Genomic DNA, 22,485 nt, shown 5'->3' on the forward strand with positions numbered 1-22,485 from the left:
GCAGACATTAGAACTGAAGGGATAGTAGGGGTTAGGGGTCAGGGTTATGGGTACCTAGCACTCTGAGGGGAAGCTGACCCTTCTGCCTCTTGGTGCTCAGTATGTTCCAGATGGAACCCTGGGAGCATTCATCAGAGAAAAGTGTGACCTGACCTGGAATTTGGTGGATGCTGACCCTGTAGGCATAACTGGGATCAGACAGGATGAGGTTGGCAGAGACCACAAGGTTGTCTCAGGATCCAGCTCTTGCTCTCCATTTGGCATCTTTTACAGCCCTGAGTGATGGGACCTAGACCCATTTCCACCTAATCAGAGATCTGGTGGATATCTAGTTGTGGGCGAGGCCAGTGGGCCTGGGAGGGATCACTCAAGGAGGGAGTCTATGTGACAAAGAGAAAAGCCAGGGCTGGATCTTCAGGAGCCACTTCCAAGGGAGAAGAGGAACCAGAGCCTGTAAAAGACTCTGAGAAGCAGCACAAGCAGGAGCAGAGGTGCCAAGGTGTCAGCAAGATTTCAGTTGAGATGAAGACCATAGGGACCTGTAGTTTTAGCTATATGGTGTTCCATAGAGACTTTGACAAGAGCAATTTGGGGGGAGCAGTGGACATGAAGTAGCAGGTATCAGGTGATTGGAGGGGAGGAAGGGGAGGCTGGAGGGACTTGGGGGTACTGGGATGTGTCTTAAAGTAGGAGGCTTTTAAGCGCTTAATTGCTGGAATGGAGAGGGGAAAGGGCCTGGAAAGGGAATAGTGGGAAATGTGAGCGTTCTGCAGGGCAGTGTGAACACCCCGTGGAGGAAGGTACAAGTGTGCTAAGTGAAGAGCAAGTGAAAGGCAGAGTGAAGTGAGAGGATGGAAGCCACCTAGTCAGGTTCTGAAACCTGCCTTGATACCACCATTTCCATGTAGTCCTTCCAACTCCAACTGCCAGCCTGTGAAAGGAGCTGGACTCTCTCTCTAGTCATGGAGAAGGCTCTGCCCACACTCAGGGCAGGCTTCAGAAGTTTGGCAAACCAAGGACTTAGTGCCTCCCCCCCCCCCCCCAAACAGCTCTCAACCCGTGACTGATGGAGATTTGAAAATGAATTCCTCAAGCAACCTTTGCTCTGGGAGAGAACCCAGCAAGATTTGGTCCCAGTTGCCAACAGTGGTAACTTGCTTGATGACACACCCTTTATTGGCTGCTTTCTCTTTCTGCCACTCCTCTGCTGGTGCTTCTTGGCCTCATCTCCCACATTAACTATATATACTGCTATCTTTATCTCCAGATGTGCTTCTGGGGAAAGTGAGACACACACTGTCCATGAAAGAGGGACAAGATAGTAGCAAGCACAGAAACCCACAGGATTTCTTCTGGGTGACCACCAACCTGCACGAATGGGCTCCCAGCTCACAGACTTAGCCAATACTCTGCATGCTCAGAAGATAGGCTGGGCCAGGGTCTGGGTCTGAAATAAATAGGCCTCTGTCATACCAACTTGCTATGAACAGTCACAAAATGTCTTGGGCCCCAGAGTAGCCCAGGCCTCAGGCCCTGGAGAGAGACCTGCCTGGCCTCTGATTCTTGAAGTTCATCCCTTACTCAGAACTACCCTCCCCACAAGAACTTTCCCCACCCAGGCCTGTGGAAGGGCCTGTCAAGCACTGAGGCCGGCACTGCGTGCTCCTCCATCCCCTGCTAGCCTCACTGTCCACCATAGGACTTAGCGCCCTGCTGTGTGCCTGGGGAAGTGCGACCCAGCCGCCGACCCCACCAAAGGCCCAGGCCACGCCCCAAACGTCCTCCAGGGGGCGCCGCCGCGAAGCCGGTCTTTGGGCTCTTTGAGCTTAGTGCTGGTGGGCGGGCGCCGGTCCCCCAAGCCTGCTGGTTCTGCTAGCCCGCCCTCCGCCCCTTCCCCCGCGGGTGCTCCCCAGGCTGGGTCCCACTCCGAACGATTCCCCACCACACACGTGTTGTGCTGCTCACTGCTGCTTCATTTCTCCTCCTGCCCGAGGTCGGACCCTAAATCCTGGACAGGCCCAGCGTCCACATGTCCATTTGTCTGTTTACCGGTTTGCGTGTGACTGTGGGTCGACGCGCCCTGCTCTGGCCACGGCAGGTGCAGGGTTAAGGCGGGGGGAGATTTTTCCCCAGTCGGGAGGGGGGACGAGGGGCGGACCCGGTCCAGCCCCGCCCCGCGCCGAGCCGAGCCGGAGCCCCGCCGGAGCCCCGCGGAGGCTGGCCTCAGCCCCAGCCAGAGCCGGCACGGAGCCGGAACGGCGGACCCCGCGTCCCGGCGGCGCCGGAGCCCCGGCCGGTGAGTCCCGCAGGAGCCGCGCTCAGGGGAAGTTTGGGGCGCTGGGCGCAGAGCCCCAAGCGCGCTCGCCTGGACCCGCCCCCCGCCTCCCGCGAGCTGGAAGTTTGGGGCCAGGAGGCCATCACGCCAAGGGTCCCAGGAGCGTGGCCCCCACGGGAAAGGAAAGGCTGAGGAACTTGGGGATCTGCTGTGGAAGTCCAGCTGCTCATTCCTACTGGAAACGCCCTGGACTATGGGAGTCTAGAGTCCTATGATCATGGGATCCCCAAATCAACCCCCCTCCCCTACTTCTGGACACCAAGGAGACTGGCCTCTGGGAACCTGGCGCGATCAACCCCCTGATAGTAGACCTGAAGGGGGAATGTGGGGCCCTGGCGTCCATCTCCTCCTCTCCTAGTCCCAAACGCCCTGATCTGGCCTTTTGCTGGTGGGAATGGATGATCTCTATGGAATGGCCCCCAAAAGGGTTGTAAGTATACCCTGGAGTCTGATCCCTGGCAGCATGTGGGAGACCCACTGGAAGCCAATAAGGGGAGGGTACAGTAGGACTCCATTCATGCAAAGCACCAGAATGAGGATTGTTGAAAGGAAGGGAAGGGGGCCAGGGTGGAGTGTCTTATCCTAGTCAACTTACCTACCACCTGGACCTAGATTACTTACCTACCACCTAGACCTAGATTTGGCTGGGGCGGAGGTGTTAGGTGAAGGCAGGGGGTGGGAGGAGAATCCTTCATGCCCCATAGGAAGAGGGGAATTTGCCTGAGTATCTGGTAATCTGCCTTCTTTCCCACCCCAGAAGCACCTCAGCAGTGGTGTGCTAGCCAACAGGGGTACGTCCTCCCCCATGCCTTCCCACCAGTGATTCTGGCCAGTCCTGCCCTTACCTACAGACTGCTCAACTGTACCCCGAGGGACTGGTCAATGGCCCTGACCCTTTGTTTTCCCTCTCTCCTCCAGGTGAAGGCAAGGTCCCTGGATTGGTCAGACACTCCCTGTAGTCCTGATAGAGTCAAGATGAGGCCGCATCATGCCCCTCAGTGAGGCCTACAGCCTGAGCAGATAGTATGGCCTACCACTGGAGGTGAACACCATGGCTACAGGAGGTGGCCGGGACTTTGCTTGGCAGGTGTTCCCACCCATGCCCACCTGCCGGGTGTATGGCACAGTGGCATACCAGGATGGGCACCTGCTAGTGTTGGGGGGCTGTGGCCGGGCTGGACTGCCCCTGGACACTGCTGAGACACTGGACATGGCCTCGCATACATGGCTCACACTGGCACCCCTGCCCACTGCCCGGGCTGGTGCGGCTGCTGTGGTGCTGGGCAAGCAGGTGCTAGTGGTGGGCGGTGTGGATGAGGGCCAGAGCCCTGTGGCTGCTGTGGAGGCCTTCCTGGCTGATGAGGGCCGCTGGGAGCGTCGGGCCACCCTCCCTCAGGCAGCCATGGGGGTTGCAACTGTGGAGAGAGGTGAGTGGCCTTAAGGAGGTCCCTGAGGTGCTCCAACACCCTCCATTCTTTCCTTGGTCCCTTACTCTTAGAGTTTGGAAAAAAGATGTAAATTTTGTCTGAGTACCCTGGACATAGATTTGATTCTTATAAAGACCCTCTCCTACCTAGCTCTGAGCTGAGCTAACAGCAGCCTTAACTGCCTTTTCCAGCTGTGAAGTGGGAGAACCAGCCCAGGCTGGCCCCCAGAATGATGGGAGGCACCAACCACCTCCCTGACCATTCCTCCTCTCTAAGACACAAGGAGGAGTAGTTCAATGACTCTCAGGGTTATAAATAGTCTGGGGGAGGGGGATGGGAACAGGGCCTTGGCTCAGAGCCCAGTAAGTGCTTAGATTCCCCCCACCTTCCTCCCATATACACACTTACCAGGGAGCCTGAGATGGGAAGGCCAAGCTAGCCTGGGGATAGTTGCCATGGAAGCCCTCAGCTGACTGATCCGGTTCCCCAAGGCCCCCCAGACATGCTCCCAGCTGACCCTGAGGGTGTAACAGGGCAAGAACCTAATCTAAAAGGGCAGGATATAGAGGTGCTGGCAGGGCTCTTTGGCAGAAGGCTTGCAGCCAGCACCTCCATCCTACAAGCCTAAGCTCCTCTCCCAGCCCCCAGCTGATCTCCAGAGTTCCCTCCCCAATCTGAGCTCTATGCTGAGCAGATCCCCAAATGCCCCTCCCCGACTTAAATCATCCTCCACCTTCCTTCCCCTAGGGAAGTCCCCACCTTGTGGCCTCCAGGTCTGACCACCGGTCCTGCTTAGATGCCAGATTTGGTTGCCATAGCATCTCCAGGGAGACAGAGATGGATTATAATTAGATCATCTGCCTCCTGCTCTTCACTTGGAGGGGCCCTGGCCAGAGCAGGAATCCTAGCTCTCCCAGCCCCCACTCTGGGAAGTAAGGAGGGTTTCTGCTGCTTGGGAGACGTACTACACAGAAGCGGGTCCCCACCCACCCCCAGACCTGACCAGTGCAGCTGTCAGGGTAGAGTGCCCTGGCCAGGCTGAGGTGCACTCTGAATCGCTCTTTTCTATGCAGATGGTATGGTGTATGCTCTGGGGGGAATGGGTCCTGACACGGCCCCCCAGGCCCAAGTTCGGGTGTATGAGCCCAGGCGGGACTGCTGGCTTTCACTACCCTCCATGCCCACACCCTGCTACGGGGCTTCCACCTTCCTGCACGGGAACAAGATCTATGTCCTGGGTAAGGGCCTGGGGGTGGGGGCGGGGGAAGGATGTGGGAAAGGGGCTCGAAGTGCAGAAGCACCTATCTTCATAGGTTGGCTGGGATCAGGCTTAGTCTGGGATGGCAGAACAAGAGAAGTTTTGGGTGAACCAGGCTTGCTTGGAGGCTCTGACCTCTGGTGGCCCTACTAAGGCTGGAAAACCAAACCCCAATGCCTAAGGATCTTCAGGGTGGGTGATTCATGCTCTGTTGTGCACACAGCTGGGTATGGGTAGCTAAGGTGGGCAGCAGTAAAAGCTTAGTAACCTGGTGAAGGAGGAGCCTGTCAGGACTCCTAGGCTCCTTCCAAGGTGCTCCAATTCCATTGGCAGGGGGCCGCCAGGGAAAGCTCCCAGTGACTGCTTTTGAGGCTTTTGATCTGGAGGCCTGTACCTGGACCCGGCACCCAAGCCTGCCCAGCCGCCGAGCCTTTGCCGGCTGTGCCATGGCAGAAGGCAACGTCTTTAGCCTGGGTGGCCTGCAGCAGCCTGGGCCCCACAATTTCTACTCCCGCCCACATTTTGTCAACACTGTGGAGATGTTCGACCTGGAACATGGTGAGCAGTGGCTGGCCTGGGCTGGCCTCCCACTTTCCGTGGGATGGAGGGGCACAGTGTGTGTTGGGGGACTTGATCTGACCTCCCCTTTCCTGCAGGGTCCTGGACCAAGCTGCCCCGCAGCCTGCGCATGAGGGATAAGAGGGCCGACTTTGTGGTTGGCTCCCTTGGGGGCCACATCATGGCCATTGGGGGCCTTGGTGAGTATCTGTGGAGCTAGGGATAGGAGGCGAGTCCAAGACAGGCGGGAGTAACCCCAAGCATGAGCACTCCCTCCTGCCCTTCTCCAGGTACTCCAGGGATCAGGGCTTTGTGAGCTTCCCTTTCCCAATCTGTGAGGCAGGCAGGGTGTGGTCTGCACGGCCTAACTCTTGGGGTGTCCCTCAGCACCTGACTGAGGGCTTTGTACCAGCAGAGGTTTAGGAGACAGAAACAGGTCAAGTGACCACTGAATGAATGGAAAAATAGAAATACGAAGAAATGAACGAATGATGAATGGGAACGATGAGTAGCAAGGGCCTAGTAACCCAAGCAAAAGAGCTGGAGTCCTTGCAGTCTGTGCCATTTACAACTTCTGTCTCTTTCCTGCAGGAAACCAGCCATGCCCTCTTGGCTCCGTGGAGGGCTTCAGCCTTGCACGGCGGCGCTGGGAGGCTCTGCCTGCCATGCCCACAGCCCGCTGCTCCTGTTCTAGTCTGCAGGCTGGGCCCTGGCTGTTTGTCATTGGGGGTGTGGCCCAGGGTCCTAGCCAAGCTGTGGAGGCACTGTGTCTGCGTGATGGGGTCTGAATGCCTGATGGGACAGGTCCACTGGAGCAGCACAGTGCCAGAGACAAATGTCTGTGGCTCCTTTTGCTGCTGAAGAAGCTCACTGTGGCTCTGTGGGATGAGGGAGGCACAGGGGCAGGCAATTGAGACAAATGTCTCAAAGGGTGGGGGGGGCTTTGTCTTTAGTGCAGGACATATATGCTTATACCCACTTTTATCCCCATTCATTCATGGACCACGCCTAGCTCCACACTTGCTCTGGAACTACTGGGCCCTCTGTCTAACTGGGAAGTGGGAGGCTGGGAGAGTTGGCCTCATGTCCCACAGGATTAGTGCCTACCTAGAGTTGGCCAGTCTCACCCCAATGGCTGTTCCTGAAAAATCCTAGCTGCCAGCCTGCCTTGAAGGCCTCTGTGGCCCCAGGAGAGTTCAGAGAGGGCAGGGGACACAGAGGGGATGGAGGAGTGGATACAGGAACCTTTAGAGGACCGGAAGAATATAGGCTTTGGGCCCTTTACACTGTTGACTGTGTGATCTTGAGCAAGTCATTTCACCTCTCTGTGCCTCAGCATCCTCATCCGTAAATGGGGATCTCTGAAACCTTCCTGCCCTACCTACCTCACAGGGCTGTTGTGAGGACCCAGGAAGTTCAGACATGAAAGTAAAAGTGCTGCTAAAATCTGGTGTGTGGCCCTGGTGTGGACTCCTGTGTTGCCCCTGCAACCTTTGGCCCTCCTTCAGGGGTCTCAACTCTCCCAGGGATGAGGGTTCAGAGTAGCCTTTTGAATCTGGCCTCTGATGTCTTAGCCCCACCTAAGCCTCAGCTTCTCTTTTGGTGACATAGGATGACTGCTGTCTACCCCACCCCCACCCACCGCAACTGTCCTGGTGTTAGAGGATACTCACACGATAGTCAAAGAAAAGCTACAACAAAACACCCCAGGGTCAGGAAACTACAACAAAGCACCCCAGGGTCAGGATGACCTCAAGGTCCATGTCACCCAGCAGCTCCTCGTCTGCTCACCTCCATAGGGAGGGGTAGTCCAGCGTAGGCTGTGGCCAGGGCAGTCTCCCCCTGTCCCAGCTTAGGCATAACTATGTGGCCACCCACCAGACCCCTAGAGACATAATAGCCTCCTGGAGAAATCAAAGCTGCCATCCTTTGCCTCCTCCTCCAGTCTTTGCTGGATACAAGTAGGGGTCACTGACTCTGCTTTCCCTGCAGCCACACTGAGTGCAAGGTACTCCCAGAACTGACTTGCTTTGGCCATGGTACTTCCTATAGACTTTACCCCTTCTCACTTGGTGGCAGGGTTCCCAGGGCACATCCTCCCCTGCCCAGCATACAGGCGCCATGGACCTTACTGCTCTCCAGCTTCTAAGACCCCTTGGGCTGTAAGCACAGATAGGCCTCTGTGTTAGCCATCCTTGTTTAATGCTCTGGACCAGTTTAGACACTCAGAGACCCCAGCATGAAGGTAATGCTGCAGCAGCTTGGGTCTTGGGATCCCTGGGAGGTCAGGCAGTGTGTTGGTGACTGGCCCCACATTGTTGCTGCCACAATGGCCACCCTGGGATGGTTGGCAGAAGTTCTGCTGATAGGTGGTGCTGGTACGGGGAGGCTGGATCTGCACAAAGTGGACGAGGCGCTGGGGGAGGTCACTGAGTCCAGGGCCTGACCGGAAATTGGCCTGGTAGGAGGATTCAAGGGGCCGCTGCTGGCTCAACTCCAGCTCACAGGGTGCCCAGCGCAGGAAGGTGTGCCGCTGCCACAGGTGCTCCAGGTCTTTTCGCCTTCCGATTCCCTGCAGCAGGCAGTAGGGGCCCTCCTCAACGGTATGGGCCATTGGCCCACAGTCCTGGCACCACACACCTCCCTCCTTAGGTCCTCCTCAAGCCAAGCCTGCTTGGTGATGCCTGGCTCCCCTGGCCCATACCCCAGCCTCTTTGGCCTGCTCCCCAGCCATGCCTTCCATTCCAGGGTGAAGCCTCTAGAAAGTCAGTGGGCCCCAGAATACTTGCACATTGTCAGGCAAGCTAGTGGCTGAAACCAAACCTCTGTTGGGGGAATGGGCTATTTTCCAGACAAGAGAGATTGTCAGGAGCCCTCCCTCCCCACAGTGTCTTATCCCCTCCACCCTACCTCAACTTCAACCTAGGCTGAGGGTCTGCCCACTCTCCTTCCTTTCTTCACTCACTTTGTCGAAAGAAGTACGGTTGTCATGCTTGGAGAAGAAGTGTTGCTGTGCTGGCTCCTTTAAAGACAGTGAGAAAGAAGGTGAATGGGGGGAAATGATGCCTACCTGCCCTTAAGATGTTATCTCAGGACCCATAATGGAGGGAAGATGCCAGGAGCTACTACCCCTAAACTGCTAAACTTGCCAAAATCCTGAAAGGGCAGTTACAAATTAAAGCACCGCCTTACTCCTAGGACATCTCATGCTGGCATTTGCCTCCAAAGCAAAAGTCTCTAGGGCTGCTGATTGAGGATGGGGCTGAGGCATCTTCTAAGACACACTGCCATCAGGAGGGCAGTGGTTCAAGGTTCGTGTCAGACCCTTTATCTCTAGATTGCCCAGGACCAGGACCAGAGGCTTCCTTTCTGTCCACATTTGATCCCTCATCAGCAACCCAAACTCTTGGCCCTGAGTAAGTACCACCTGAAAACTGTCAATTCTCTCTCTAGCTTGAGCTCTCTCCTGAATTCTAGACTCAATAGCCAACAGCCTATTTCATAGCCCCTTGTAAATGTCTTCCAGGTATCTCCAAACACATGACTGAGCTCTGGATCATTCCCCAACCCCCCCTGCCCAGAGCCTCCCCCAGCTCAGGCCGTGGCAGCTAGGTCCTACCAAACACCTTGAAGTCCCCTTGATTCTTTTTTTAATAAATTTTTTTTCCAACGTTTTTTATTTATTTTTGGGACAGAGAGAGACAGAGCATGAATGGGGGAGGGGCAGAGAGAGAGGGAGACACAGAATCGGAAACAGGCTCCAGGCTCCGAGCCATCAGCCCAGAGCCTGACGCGGGGCTCGAACTCACAGACCGCGAGATCGTGACCTGGCTGAAGTCGGACGCTTAACCGACTGCGCCACCCAGGCGCCCCGAAGTCCCCTTGATTCTTTTCTTTCATACCCTACATCCAGTGTGTCAAGAAGTCCTGTTGATCATTCCTTCAATATGAACCTAGGATTGGACCATTCCTCAGCAAGTTCACTGCTTTCTCTCATCCAAGGGCCACCTCCTTCTCTTGCTTGAATTATTGAAAGAGCTTCCTACCTGGTGTCCCTGCTTCCGAGCTTTTCCCTCCAGTCTGTTGTCCTCTTAATAGGCAGAATAATTCTTATGATACATAGATCAGATCACCTTCCTTGTTTGCTGAAAACCCATGACAGTTCCTCATGTTTGTAAAAGACAAAGTCTTCACAGTGGTCCATGAGACCCACACTATATTGATCCCTCCATTACCTGCAACTCGCACTGGCATCTTTACTGCTCCTCAAACACACCAGCTATTCCCACCTTGGGCCTTTGCACCACCTGTGCTTTCTGTCTGGGACTCTTCCTGCAACTGGCCATAGGATTCCCTCTCACTTCCTTCTTGGGAGGGCTTCTTCAAGCACTACACCAGCAGTGCCATCATGCCAACTCTGCATTTTTCACTTTCTGGAATACTATGTGACTACATAGTATGATGTTGCTTACCAGCTAATACTCCTGACTAGAACATAAGCTCATTGTCTGTTTTGCTCACATCTGTAACTCCAACTGTAACTAGAACATAAGTTATTGTCTGTTTTGCTCACATCTGTAACTCCAAAACTGAGCATAGTGCCTGGCACTGGGCCTAATATGTGTTTGCTGTTTAAATCATGAACAGGGACAGAAGGTCCCTGGGGCATTTGCTTTGGCCCAGCTTGGAGCCAGAGAACCATGCCCTATCCCCAGGCAGAGAAAGACCACCTCCCAAACCCCCAGACCTCAATAGAAATCTCTCCCAAGACCATCAACCTTGACTTTGTGCCTGGTCTCTGCCCCCAGAGTCCCCAGTCTCTAGTCAGTCATTCAGCTTCTCCTGCTGTAGACTTGAATGAAGTGTCTGATCTGATGAATTCAGGCTTTCCTGGGTTGGGGTATGAGCAGTGGCTGACAGCAGGTTCCTAGAGTAAAGGCTGGGGCTAGATCCATCCCAGATCCCTGAACCAGATTCTTCAGGGTGGAGCCTGTGGTGTGTGTCTTTAACAAGCTCCTCTATGGGAGATCCTGCCTTAGACACCTGGTGCCGGTTTTCCAGGTAGATTGAAAACTCCATGAAGGTGGGAAGCCAGCCAGCCTTATCTTCCATTCCTCATAAAGCAAGCTGACACGACAGAGATTAAAAACCCAGGACCCTTTTAGAAAAAAACATAGGAAAAAATCTTCAGAATCTAGAACTAGGGAAAGAGTTCTTAGACTTGACACCAAAAGCAAGAGCAATAAAAGAAAAAATTGACAAATTGGACCTCATCAAAAAAATTTTTCAAGTTTTGCTCTGTGAAAGTTTACATAAAGAGGATGAAAAGACAAGCTACAGACTGGGAGAAAATATTTGCAAACCAAATATCCAATGAAGGAATAATACCTAGAATATATAGAGAATTCTCACAATTCAACAGTAAAAGAACAATCCAATTATGGGAATGCAAGCTGGTGCAGCCACTCCGGAAAACAGTATGGAGGTTCCTCAAAAAACTAAAAATAGAACTACCCTACGACCACTACTAGGTATTTACCCACGGGATACAGGTGTGCTGTTTCGAAGGGACACATGCATCCCCATGTTTATAGCAGCACTATCAACAATAGCCAAAGTATGGAAAGAGCCCAAATGTCCATCGATGGATGAATGGATAAAGAAGATGTGGTATATATATACAATGGAGTATTACTCGGCAATCAAGAAGAATGAAATCTTGCCATTTGCAACAACGTGGATGGAACTGGAGGGTATTACGCTAAGTGAAATTAGTCAGTCAGAGAAAGACAAAAATCATATGACTTCACTCATATGAGGATGTTAAGAGACAAAATAGATGAACATAAGGGAAGGGAAGGGAAGGGAAGGGAAACAAAAATAATATAAAAACAGGGAGGGGGACAAAACAGAAGAGACTCATAAATATGGAGAAGAGAACAAACAGAGGGTTAAAGGAGGGGTTGTGGGAGGGAGGATGGGCTAAATGGGTAAGGGGCACTAAGGAATCTACTCCTGAAATCATTGTTGCACTATATGCTAACTAATTTGGATGTAAATTTAAAAAAATAAAAAGTAAAATAAAAAAAAAATCCAATTAGAAAATGGGCAAACAACATGAAGACATTTCACCAAAGAGGATATACAGATGGCAAATAACACAGGAAAAGATGTTCACCATCATTAAACGTTAGGGAAATGCAAATTAAAATCACAATGAGATATCATGACATATTAATCAGGATGACTAAAATAAAACATAGAGACAACACCAAATATTGGGGAGAATGCAGAGAAACTAGATCATTAATACATTGCTGGTGGGGATGTAAAGTGGTACAGTCATTCACTCTAGAAAACAGTTCAGCAGTTTCTTTTAAAAACTAACATACAACTACCATGTGACCCAGCAATTGCATTCCTGGACATTTATTCTAAAGAAATGAAAATTTATGTTCCCCCCAAAACCTGTACACAAATGTTCATAGCAGCTTTTTTTTTATAAGAGTCAAAAACTAGAATCAGCCCAGATATCCTCTAATAGGTGAATCGTTACACAAAGTGGTATATACGTACCATAGACTACTCAGTAGTGAAGAGGAATGAACCATGAACAACTTAGATGAATCTCTAGGAAATTATGCTGAGAAAGAAAAACCAATGTCCAAAGGTTTCATGCTGTATCATTTTATTTATATGATCTTTTTTAAGGTTTATTTATTTTGAGAGAGACAGAGATAGCGTGAGTGGGGGAGGGGCAGAGAGACACGGGGAGAGAATCCATGGAGCCCGATGCAGGGGCTCAAATTCACGAAACTATAAGATCATGACCTGAGCTGAAACCAAGAGTTGGACACTTGACCGACTGAGCCACTCAGGTGCCCCTATATAACATTTTGAAGTGACAAAATTTTAGGGAGAAGAGAGTGGTGGTTGCTAGCGATAAGAGACAGAAGAAGGGTGGAGGAGCAGGAGGCTGGTGGGTGTGGTCACAAAAGGCCAGAAGCAGGGATACTTGTGAGGTTGGCCAGTATCTTAACTATGGTGGTGTATACACAAATCTACATAGGTGATAAAATTTTTTAGATCTTAATATACACACAGAAATGAGAATAAGTAAAACTGGAAATCTGAGATAGGTGGATTGCATTAATGAAAATGTCCTGGTTGTGTTATTATACTATAGTTTTGCAAAATGTTATCATTGGGGGAAACTGGGAAAAATGTAGAAAGGATTTCTATTATTTCTCATAACAGCTTATGAATTTATAATTGTTTCAATAAAAATTTCAATAAAAAAAAAACCCTGGGAATCTGCAGCAAGTTCCAATTGATCCCCAAATTTCTTTTGCATCTCTATCCTCAGCTGCAGAATTGTACACAGCCCTGGAATGTGGATGCCTCTGTTTTTGGAGGCAGCCCTGACTATGAAAACTCACTATATATATTTTTTTGTCTTTTGATTTTTAAAAAAATTACTCAAAAAAGTTTCATTAAAAAAATTAGCTTTCTGACTGTGCTTGTGCCTTCAACACTTTAACAGCATTTTTCCGCTCCTCAATAAGGAAAGCACACTTGATCTGGTCATGGACACACTTAGCATATGTGAAGTACCACTCTCCTGACATGGTTTTCTGTTTTAGACAACCTCATAAGAACTTTAGGTCTCACGGCACAAACTTCTTGAAGTCAGCCTGCTCATGTGCCACATGCAGATTTGGGGGCTTTTCCAATCTTGTTGGTATAAAAGTACACAATTCTATTACCATGGATTCAGGACAGCTTAGTTTTGTTAGAGACTGTATTGTAGGATGGCCTATGATGGTATGCCAAACTTTGGATCATTCTGAATGCCTCTAGACACCATCCCCAGAAAAGCAAAACTCACTATTCTTACAGTGGCAGGATAATCTAGTGACTCCCACTGACTTAAGTTTTGTTCTCACAATAGTGAGAGCCTGGTGAGAAGTGTGGTCATTTCCTTCCACCCAGGCAGTTCTGAGTATTCCTGTACCTGGAGAGAATTTCACCTGCTTCTTTGCTTCTAAACCATCTAATGCTCCTTTTCCATTGAGGTAGTAAAGCCTATAGTCTCTGAGCAGGTGCAGCTTGGGCTGGGGTTCCAGCTGAAGAGGCCTTGGAGGAGAAGTAGATTTCTTGGGAGGGGGAAGTATTTGTGTATGGGAAGGCTAAGGGACCCTGTGGAGGCTGGGAATTTTGCAGTCAGTAGGGTGCTGACTGAGGAGCCCCTGTAACAGACTGAGGCATGGCAGGGGTTGCACCGCCAATGAAAGACCTACTCCAAATCATGGGTCCCTGGGACTCTTGTCTGATCTTAAGAACAAACAGAACCAGGATTACATGTCCCAAGAGTTAGGTAGGTGAAAGCTACCAATAAATTAATCTCATCTAGAAGATACAAAGAAGAAAAGAGAAATTTCTTGCGTCTAAATGACATGAACAAAATTTCTACCTGCTCCAAACTAAAGAAAAGTGGTGTCACATCTTAGAAAGGTTTTCAACAATAGCTATAATCAGCTGGCTGAAATCTGGTATCTCTCAACTAATAGGAAAATAAAATGTGCACCTTCCCCAAGCAGTCCCACTAATTAGAAGAGCTTTAGACCCAGAAAGAGCCACTATACTTGGCATTTATACAATCTGAGCCCAAGATACATAGATCATGCTGTTTGGAGCCAGTGGTAATGCTAGTAAATGATTTGTGTAGCAAGTCTTCAATTAAAATATGCCCCAAAACATGTTCCCTACTTCTTTCCTGGGGACCAGATTGAGAGGATGTTCAAGTTTTTAGGATTACAACTGCCACTGGGCTACTACAAAAACCTAGCCAGAAGTCCCCGGTTTGCCTCTATCCCTGCACTACCCCGGTTCCATTACTCTCAAGGGGAGGTGGACCCAGGTGAGCAGTCTGGAGCTGCATTTGGGCCTGGCTCACTCAGTAGGCATTGCCAGCCAGTGCTTCCAACTGAGAATCCTAAGGAGATTCAGGCTCCATAGCATGGCAGCCTCCAGGACCCTGTTCTTGGCCTGGGAAAGCAAGTGCTGGAGAATTCAGATGGCAGATCAAGTAGGATCTGTCTAGAAGCTGGGAAGCAAGAAGCTGTAGTGGGCAGAGCATGTTCCACACACTCCTCCAGGTCCCTTTCCAAGGTCTTCCCACTGCTGTTGCCCACAGGGATGATCTGAGTGCATTCCTCACCAGGCTGCCTTCCCTCTGGCCACTGGAAAGCCCTGGGAGGAGATAGAGAGAAGAAAGGAGGAGGTGTTTCTTCTCTTAACTCCCTCCCAGGCTAGCCCTTGCCTGTCTGTGTCTCTCCACCCAAGATCATGACTCCTCTCAGTGTGGTTCTCTCCACACCACCCTCTCTTTCTGGGTTCTAGGAGCCATACCTTCCCCTTGTCCCTTTGGGTCCAAAGGTACTGACCACCTGGTTGTTACCAACTTGTGATACACCTTTACCTGAGGCTCTTACATCTATTCCTTTGCATGTACATTCTGCTGAGTTCTCCTGCATTGAGTGAGCTTTTTACTGTTGGGACCCCCAACTGATGCTCAGTGCCCTCTCCTTGTCTCCAGGCCTAGAAGCAGTGGAGGGTCTGGGCCCTGCATCTCTCTCCTGTTCTCTGGAAGCCTTTTCCAGCCACCTCTGCCATCACTCCTTTCTGGTCCTCGTTGGCTACACATGTCACTTTATATGCTGCTTCCCTCACCAGAGAAGGCCTCCTGGGGCCCCCAGACTATAAGGCTGACTGTGTGTTTGACCATGGGCTTTTATGACATCAAAGAATCTAGGCTTGAGAGCAGTTGTTGGCAAAACTCAAGGCTTACATTATGGATTCTGGAAGCTCTCTTTCCATGGCCACTTACCCAACCTGGGCCCCGACTCTCCCTACATCTAGAAAGAACATTGAGCAAGACTATCTAGCCTGGTACTGGCTCTTCTCCACCCTGTCTGTAAGGGGAAGACCTGCCACTTCAGGGAAGAGGAGCCAGGCCTCATGCATTTCCTGGGGATAGGCTGGCATAAGATGTCAGTCCAGCTGTGGTAGGTCTAGGGATGATGCTCTTGGGGTCTGAGACAAGTAGAAACTGGCCCAGCCACCCCAGCTTTCCCCAGGGCTACCTTGTACCTGACATCGCCGCAGGAACACTGCTGGAGGCTGGGGCTTGGCTGCAAGACGGTATTCTTGAGCACTTTTACTCTTGAATTGGCCTCTGTAGTGCCCATAAAAGCCAGTGTTGTGCTATAACAAGGCAAGTATGAGGGTGAATCCTTCACAAATCCTTACCCTGAGTCTCAGACCTCAGGGTCTCCCGGCTAGAAGCCTCTCTTGGGAGCTACTGACAGAATAAAAAGAATCTGAGAACAAGAGACACCCGTCTGCCATCCATCATTAGAACAGTTGGCTTTAGCTGTGCTGGCTCACCTGGGAGGGCTAAGTGTGTGCAGGGAAAGGCTACCTTTTTTTTTTTTTTTTCTTTCCCTTCTTTCCTTTCTTCCATCTTTCTTCACTATCTTTCCCTTGAGGCCCTAATATAAGCTGGGGAGACAGCAGTGAAAGGACTGAAAGATCCTGGCCCTTGTGAATCTTCCTTCTAGTGGAGGAGTCAGACACAGCAAATAGGGTCAGGGAAGAAATAACCTGATGACTAGGATCAATAGTGATAGAGAACAGGGATAGCCCCTCATGACATTGAGGGTGGGACCTGAACGTGAGAAGGAGTCAGCTGTATGAGGAACAGCAGAAGAATATTCTATGGGATGGGAATTGAAAGAGTAAAAGGACTGGAGGTCAGAAAAAGAGAGATATGTTAGAATAAACAAGAGGCTTTATGACTAAAGGATTGTGAGCAAACAAGTGAGGTAAGGTCAAGGAAACACTGGTTTAAAAATATGCATTCTCGGGCCACCTGCATTTTTTGGGTTGCCTGGGTGGCTCAGTCGGTTAGGCATTCGACTTCAGCCCAGGTCATGATCTTGTGGTTCATGGGTTCAAGTCCCTCATTGAGTTCTGTGCTGACAGCTCAGAGCCCGGGGCCTACTTTGGATTCTATGTTTCCTTCTCTCTCTGTCCTTCCCCCATGCATGCTCTTTCTCAAAAATAAATAAACATTAAAAATTTTTTTTTAATAAAAGAAAAAAGAATATGGATTCTCTTCTAAGAACAAAGGGAGACTTTTCAGCAGGGGAGGGGCTCAAACAGGTTCTGAGCTGAGGTGATTCAAAGCACTGAGCAAAGTTTTGAGAACAGGCCACTGTCCAGTGATATGATCTTTCTCTGGGGATTGAATGGATCCATCTTGGGCATCCATTGACAAAGTCATGAATACCTGTTTGCCACATACCCTGATGTTCTGGGGCAAGAAGGGCGCCCTCTGAAACTGGGACACCTAAGCAAGGGATAAACTTTTCAAAATAAGTACTTCACTAACAGTGATACCTTCTGGAGAGAATTTCAGAGACAGGGACTGGCAAAAGACAGAAATGAGCATTTATCAGGGGTCTAAGAAGGAGCCATACTGTGTTGATGTCATTAGGTGGACACCCTATGGACAATAAGCATGTCTAGCCAGGGAACTCCTAGAGCCCAACTCTTTGTCCTGAGAGCTCCCTGGAGAGGATAGGTGTGGTTGGTCCTCCATGATCATAGCCCTGAGCAGAAAGAAGCTCTCCCAAGTTTGTCCTCTGGCCATTACTGTGGGTTCTTATACATGACTAAGAGGCCCTTTATCTTTTCATCCCACTGAGGGCTCAGGTTGCCCAACTTGTCTGTCCATCTTTCTACAGTCTGTTGGACGCTGCTTGCTCAATATTCAGTTTAATTCAATAGTATTTACTGGGCCTTTACTGCATTCCAGGCATGGGATATACACATGGAAGAAAACAGTCTTTGCCTGCAAGATGTTCCCAGTATAGAGAACAGTCAAATTTCAGAAGTATGGGAGGACCAAGCAAAGGACTGGGAATAAATGGGGTGGCTATTAGACTAGGAGGTTCAGCTGGTTAGCATCAGACCAGGACACATGGAAAAGGACATGGCATTGTAAAGACTAGGTAGGCTACAGGGGTGACCTCAGAATGGCAGAGAGGGAGTGGGAAGTTCAAGGTCCTTCATGAGCCTGTGTGCTCAATGAAACCTGTCTTGCTAAATTTATTCTCATGATTCATTCAAATTTCAGGTACTACCCTAGAGCCAAGGGGCAGGATTAATTGTAAAATGCACTCTTACCCAGGATCCTACTAAAGCACTTTGCATCTTTCCAGGAAGGAAGCAGAAAAGGCAAACTTTCCTCTTGTCTTTTTGAGGCTATGCCTGAGGAAAGAGAATCTCAGAGGTCAACCTCTTGTTGCTTAGTGACAAAGAGAGGTTGTGACTGCACAATGCTGCTGGTTGTTGAGGCAGTGCCCAGTCTGCTACCCCTTTATGCTTCCTGCTTGGTTTTACTTCTTTACTTCTTTATGAGAGAAATATGCCCCTCATCATTAACATTCTGGGAGAGTCCTTACATATAGAAACATAGTCCACAGTGGAGTGTGATGAATTCAGTCAATGAAATATCAAAGAACATTTTAGAGGTGAATCTTGCATTTTAGAATTGTGCAACCATACTGCCAGGGACATAAATTTAGAAAGCATTCCGTGGACTCAGAAGAAATGTTAAAAGGGTTTATGGCTCTTAGGATAAAAGTGCTGCTTCAGAATAAGGCTCTGTAAACTTTTCTCTCAGGAGTCTATGATGCCTGAGAACACTGGGGCAGGTGACTGTTACCACGGCCCCAGTGAAGAAAGAGAGCATAATAGAGCAGCAAAAGAAGGAGCATGAAAATATTTGACATTGTGGTTCCATTCCAAGCTACTCTTTGGCAGATTATTGTCTCTTTCTCATTTGTAACACAGGGACATGAAGAGTTCAGCCCTTTCACTAACCAAAAGAAGAGGCAATCAGCCTCTAAAAATGTACCAATAAAAAGCAGGGGTGCCTGGGTGGCTCAGTCGGTTAAGTGTCTGACTCTTGCTTTCAGCTCAGGTCATGACCTTAAGGGTCAGGATCTCATAGTCAAGATCGAGCCCCATGTTGGGATCCATGCTAAGTGTGAAGCCTGCTTGGGATTTTCTCTCTCTCTCTCCACCCCTTCCCTGCTCGTGTGTGCTCTCTTTCTCCCAATAAACAAACTTTTTTCTTTAATTTTTTTAATGTTTATTTATATTTAAAGGAAAGAGAGACAGAGAATGAGCAGGGAGGGACAGAGAGAGAGGGAGACAAAGAATCTGAAGCAGGCTCCAGGCTCCAAGCTGTCAGCACAGAGCCCAATGAGGGGCTCAAACTCATGAACCGTGAGATCATGACGTGAGCCAAAGTCAGATGCCCAATCGACTCAGCCACCCAGGCACCCCAAATAAACATTTAAAAAAAAGAGTTTAGCAGGAGGAAACATTTAGACCCAGCTGGTATCACTGGTGTAAGCCCTACTAGCCAGAAAACCCACCCTACTATAGTTACCCTTAAGATCCCTTCTCACATGTATTCACAGGTACAGAAATGTTCATTGCAGCATCTGCATAGGGAAAGAAAAAAAACTGTAAGCAGTCTGAATGTTTTACCAACAGGGCAATAAGAAAGATACTTGAATCCACAAAGATATGTCTTAAAAACGGTGAGTCAAAAAGTCAAATTGTAGAAATATGCACAAATTATACCATTTATAAAATGATTCAATCATGTAAAACAATGTTATGTATTGCTTATGGATACAAACATATGAACTAAAAGTATAAAACATGCATAGAAATGATAAGCATCAAATTCAGGATAGAAGATAGATGAGATCATGGCTTGAGCTGAAGTCAGACACTTAACCAACTGAGCCACCCAGGTGCCCCTAATATATGTACACATACATATATATATATATTTTTTTTAAATTTTTTAATGTTTTTATTTACTTTTGGGAGAGAGAGCAGCATGAGCAGGGCAGGGGCAGCGAGAGGGAGACACAGAATCTGAAGCAGACTCCAGACTGCAAGCTGTCAGCACAGAGCCCGACGTGGGGCTTGAACTCAAGAACCATGAGATCACGACCTGAGCCGAAGTCAGACGCTTAACCGATTGAGCCACCTGGGCGCTCCTATATGTATATTTTAAATAGGCTTTTAGAGCAATTTTAGGTTCACAGCAAAATTGAGTGGAAGAGATTTCTCATATACCTCCTGCCCCACACATGCATAACCTTTCCTATTATCAATATCTCCCACCAGAATAGCACGCTTGTAATTGCTGAACTTAAATAGACATGTCATTATCCCCCAAAGTCCATAGTTCACTCTTGGAGTTGTATATTCTATGGGTTTGGACAAATGTATACTGCCAATTACACGAATGCAATTACACGTATGCACCATTATAGTATCATACAGAATAGTTTCACTGTCCTAAAAACTCTCTGTGCTCCACCTCCCAACCCCCTAACCCATGGTAACCACTGATCCTTTTACGGTCTCCATAATTTTGCCCTTTCCACAATGTCAAATGGTTGGAATCTTTTTGATATATATTCACTTAGGAAGATATATTTAAGTTTCCTCTATGTCTTTGCCTAGCATGATAGCTCATTTCTTTTTAGTGCTTAATAATATCCCATTGTCTGAATGTACCACAGTTTATTCATTCACTTACTGAAAATGATATATTGCTTGCTTTTAAGGTTTTGCAATTATGTAATAAAGCTGCTATAAATATCCATGTGCAGGTTTTTGTGTGGACATAGTTTTCAAGTCCTTTGGGTAAATACCAAAGAGCATGATTTGCTAGATCATATAACAAGACTATGTTTAGTTTTGTAAGAAACTGACAATCTTCCAAGGTGGTTGTACTATTTAGCATTTCCATTAGTGGTGAGAGTTCCTGTTGCTCCATATCCTCACCTGCATTTTGTGTTTGTTCTGGATTTTGGCCATTCTAACAGGTGTGTAGTACTAGCTCATTTTTTTAAAGTTTATTTTCAGAGAGAGAACACAAGCAGGGGAAGGGCAGAGAGAAAGAGAGAATCCTACGCAGGCTCCACAATGCCAGCATGAAGCCTGATGTGGGGCTAAAACTCATGAATCATAAGATTATGGCCTGAGCTGAAATCAAGAGTTGGGAAATCAAGAGTCTAGTCACTTAACTGACTGAGCCAACCAGGCGCCCCTCATTATTGTTTTAATGTGCACTTTCCTAGTGATATATAATATTGAGCATCTTTTCATATGCTTATTTGCCATCCATATATCTTTTTTTTTTTTTTTTGGTGCATTATGTTAGATTTTTAGCCCATTTTAAAATCGGGTTGTATTCTTATTGTTGAGTTTTAAGGATTCTTTATATATTTTGGATAACAGTCCTTTATCAGATACCTTGAATCCACACACTTAGTTATAATCAGGTTTTTGCCCCTACTACAACGATTAAAACTGCTTCTGTCAAGGTCACCCATAATTAATTCTTACTTTTCATTTTCCTTGACCCATCAGGAGCATCTGACATTGATGAAGTAGGCAGTTAGTTAGACGTGATAGGTGCAGAACGTGCACTCTCACTTCAACCTCTGCCCCAAAGTGACTCCCTAGGTTCATTATAATATATTTACATTGTGGGTTTCACACCCCCAACCCCATGGGCAAGATGGCCAAGACAATTCCAGCAAGAACCTTGTAGGGCCAAAAATTCCCCCTCCCAACCAGTAGGAGTCCTCCCTTCTCAGTCAGAGTTGGCCCTAGCTATGACCCATAAACTATGCAAACATAAAAAGAAAAGACACCCATCTTAAAGACAGTTGCCATCTCTGGGCCTGCCCACTTTCCCATCTTAATAAACCTAATAAACTGCTTTGTGCTTGCTACCTTCCTCTGGCTGTCTTTATTCCAGTGGGGATCCTCATGTAAATCTTTCCTGGGGAATCCAAGAACCAGCCTTCCAATCAAACCTCCATTCTCCCACCTAACAAAATAGCTGGTCTCCTCCTCTTCTTTGAAGGATGGTCCAGGAGGCTTCCACAGCACCTCACTCTCCTGGTGTCCCTCCCCTGTCCCTGACCACACCTACTTTGGGTCCTTTACTGCTTTGTCCTTATCTAGGCCTCTAAAGTGTGTGTCCTGGGGCTCAATCAACACAATGTTTTCCATCCATGCAACTTTATTGGTGAACTCTCTATTTCACGACTTTAAAGGCCATCTATAACCAGTAGAGGCAGAGTTACATAGACCCCCTCCGCCCAACACCCTTTGCCCCTGTCCACTCTGCCCTCAGGCTGCCCCAGTCAGTACCTAGCAGGCAAGGTACCTTGGACTATTTCTTTCCCCAACAGGCCAGGCCCCCAGTTCTGTGTTCCCTTTTGACCACAGCTCCTCTCTTCCCAGCGGCTCCCCTTACCCAGCTCTTGTTAGGACCACTTGGGCCCTAGCCATGTCCTAGCCGCTGGGCACACAGTCCTCTCCGCATGCAGCAGGGTGTGTGTCAGGTAACTCCTGAGCAGTCTGCCTTGCTGAGGCGATGCTGGGTGGGGTGTGGGTGGCAGCTGGGTGTGAATGTGGAGACACGCAGGTACCTCTTGAGAGGTACACGTGGGACAGGTAAGGCATGCAGCAGTACTCGCCGCGAGGTAGACCGCCTGGCCTGGCCAATGAAAGTGCTGGTGAAACCGGCACGCCCGTTAAAACCTTTAACGCGATGCGGCAGAGGGGCGGGCCCAGAAGGCAGGACTTAATCCTCATTGGTCAGATAGGGCCTTGGGGGCGGGACCACGCATGCTCAGGCAACTTCAGTGGGACTAAGTAGCCTTGAGGTAAGATCAGAGACGCCCCAGGTGGGGCGCGAGCTGTCCCTCAGAGGTGGAGGCGCGGGGGGG

The 22,485-nt window shown here is 49.1% G+C and overlaps 2 protein-coding genes and 1 pseudogene across 15 annotated transcripts; 1 reads left to right on the top strand and 2 right to left on the bottom strand.

Annotated features, from left to right (window-relative positions):
- Window positions 1–1,849: 1,849 nt before the first annotated feature.
- Window positions 1,850–7,168, top strand: KLHDC8B (kelch domain containing 8B). The gene is made up of 6 exons (XM_049640428.1): window positions 1,850–2,296; window positions 3,254–3,762; window positions 4,836–5,000; window positions 5,354–5,578; window positions 5,677–5,778; window positions 6,170–7,168. Exons 2-6 carry the CDS (start codon window positions 3,387–3,389, stop codon window positions 6,364–6,366), a joined length of 1,065 nt encoding a protein of 354 aa, XP_049496385.1. The 5' UTR covers window positions 1,850–2,296; window positions 3,254–3,386; the 3' UTR covers window positions 6,367–7,168.
- Window positions 7,169–7,761: 593 nt separating this feature from the next.
- Window positions 7,762–22,360, bottom strand: CA2H3orf84 (chromosome A2 C3orf84 homolog). 14 transcript variants are annotated; one of them, XM_049640430.1, is made up of 5 exons: window positions 22,011–22,360; window positions 19,123–19,158; window positions 15,724–15,844; window positions 8,544–8,600; window positions 7,762–8,150 (listed from the first exon to the last, which is right to left on the bottom strand). In XM_049640430.1, the coding sequence occupies exons 1-5, from the start codon at window positions 22,043–22,045 to the stop codon at window positions 7,764–7,766; spliced, it is 636 nt and encodes a 211-aa protein (XP_049496387.1). In that variant the 5' UTR covers window positions 22,046–22,360; the 3' UTR covers window positions 7,762–7,763. The 14 variants fall into 14 exon arrangements, with proteins under 14 accessions (XP_049496387.1, XP_049496386.1, XP_049496389.1 ...); XM_049640429.1 differs by having other exon boundaries at window positions 7,762–8,171; window positions 22,011–22,339; XM_049640432.1 differs by lacking the exons at window positions 19,123–19,158; window positions 22,011–22,360 and adding an exon at window positions 17,831–17,954 and having other exon boundaries at window positions 15,731–15,844.
- Window positions 12,246–14,786, bottom strand: LOC125929339 (60S ribosomal protein L34-like; annotated as a pseudogene).
- Window positions 22,361–22,485: the final 125 nt, after the last annotated feature.

Source organism: Panthera uncia, chromosome A2 (genome assembly GCF_023721935.1).
Source record: "Panthera uncia isolate 11264 chromosome A2, Puncia_PCG_1.0, whole genome shotgun sequence".
Classification (NCBI taxonomy): domain Eukaryota; kingdom Metazoa; phylum Chordata; class Mammalia; order Carnivora; family Felidae; genus Panthera; species Panthera uncia.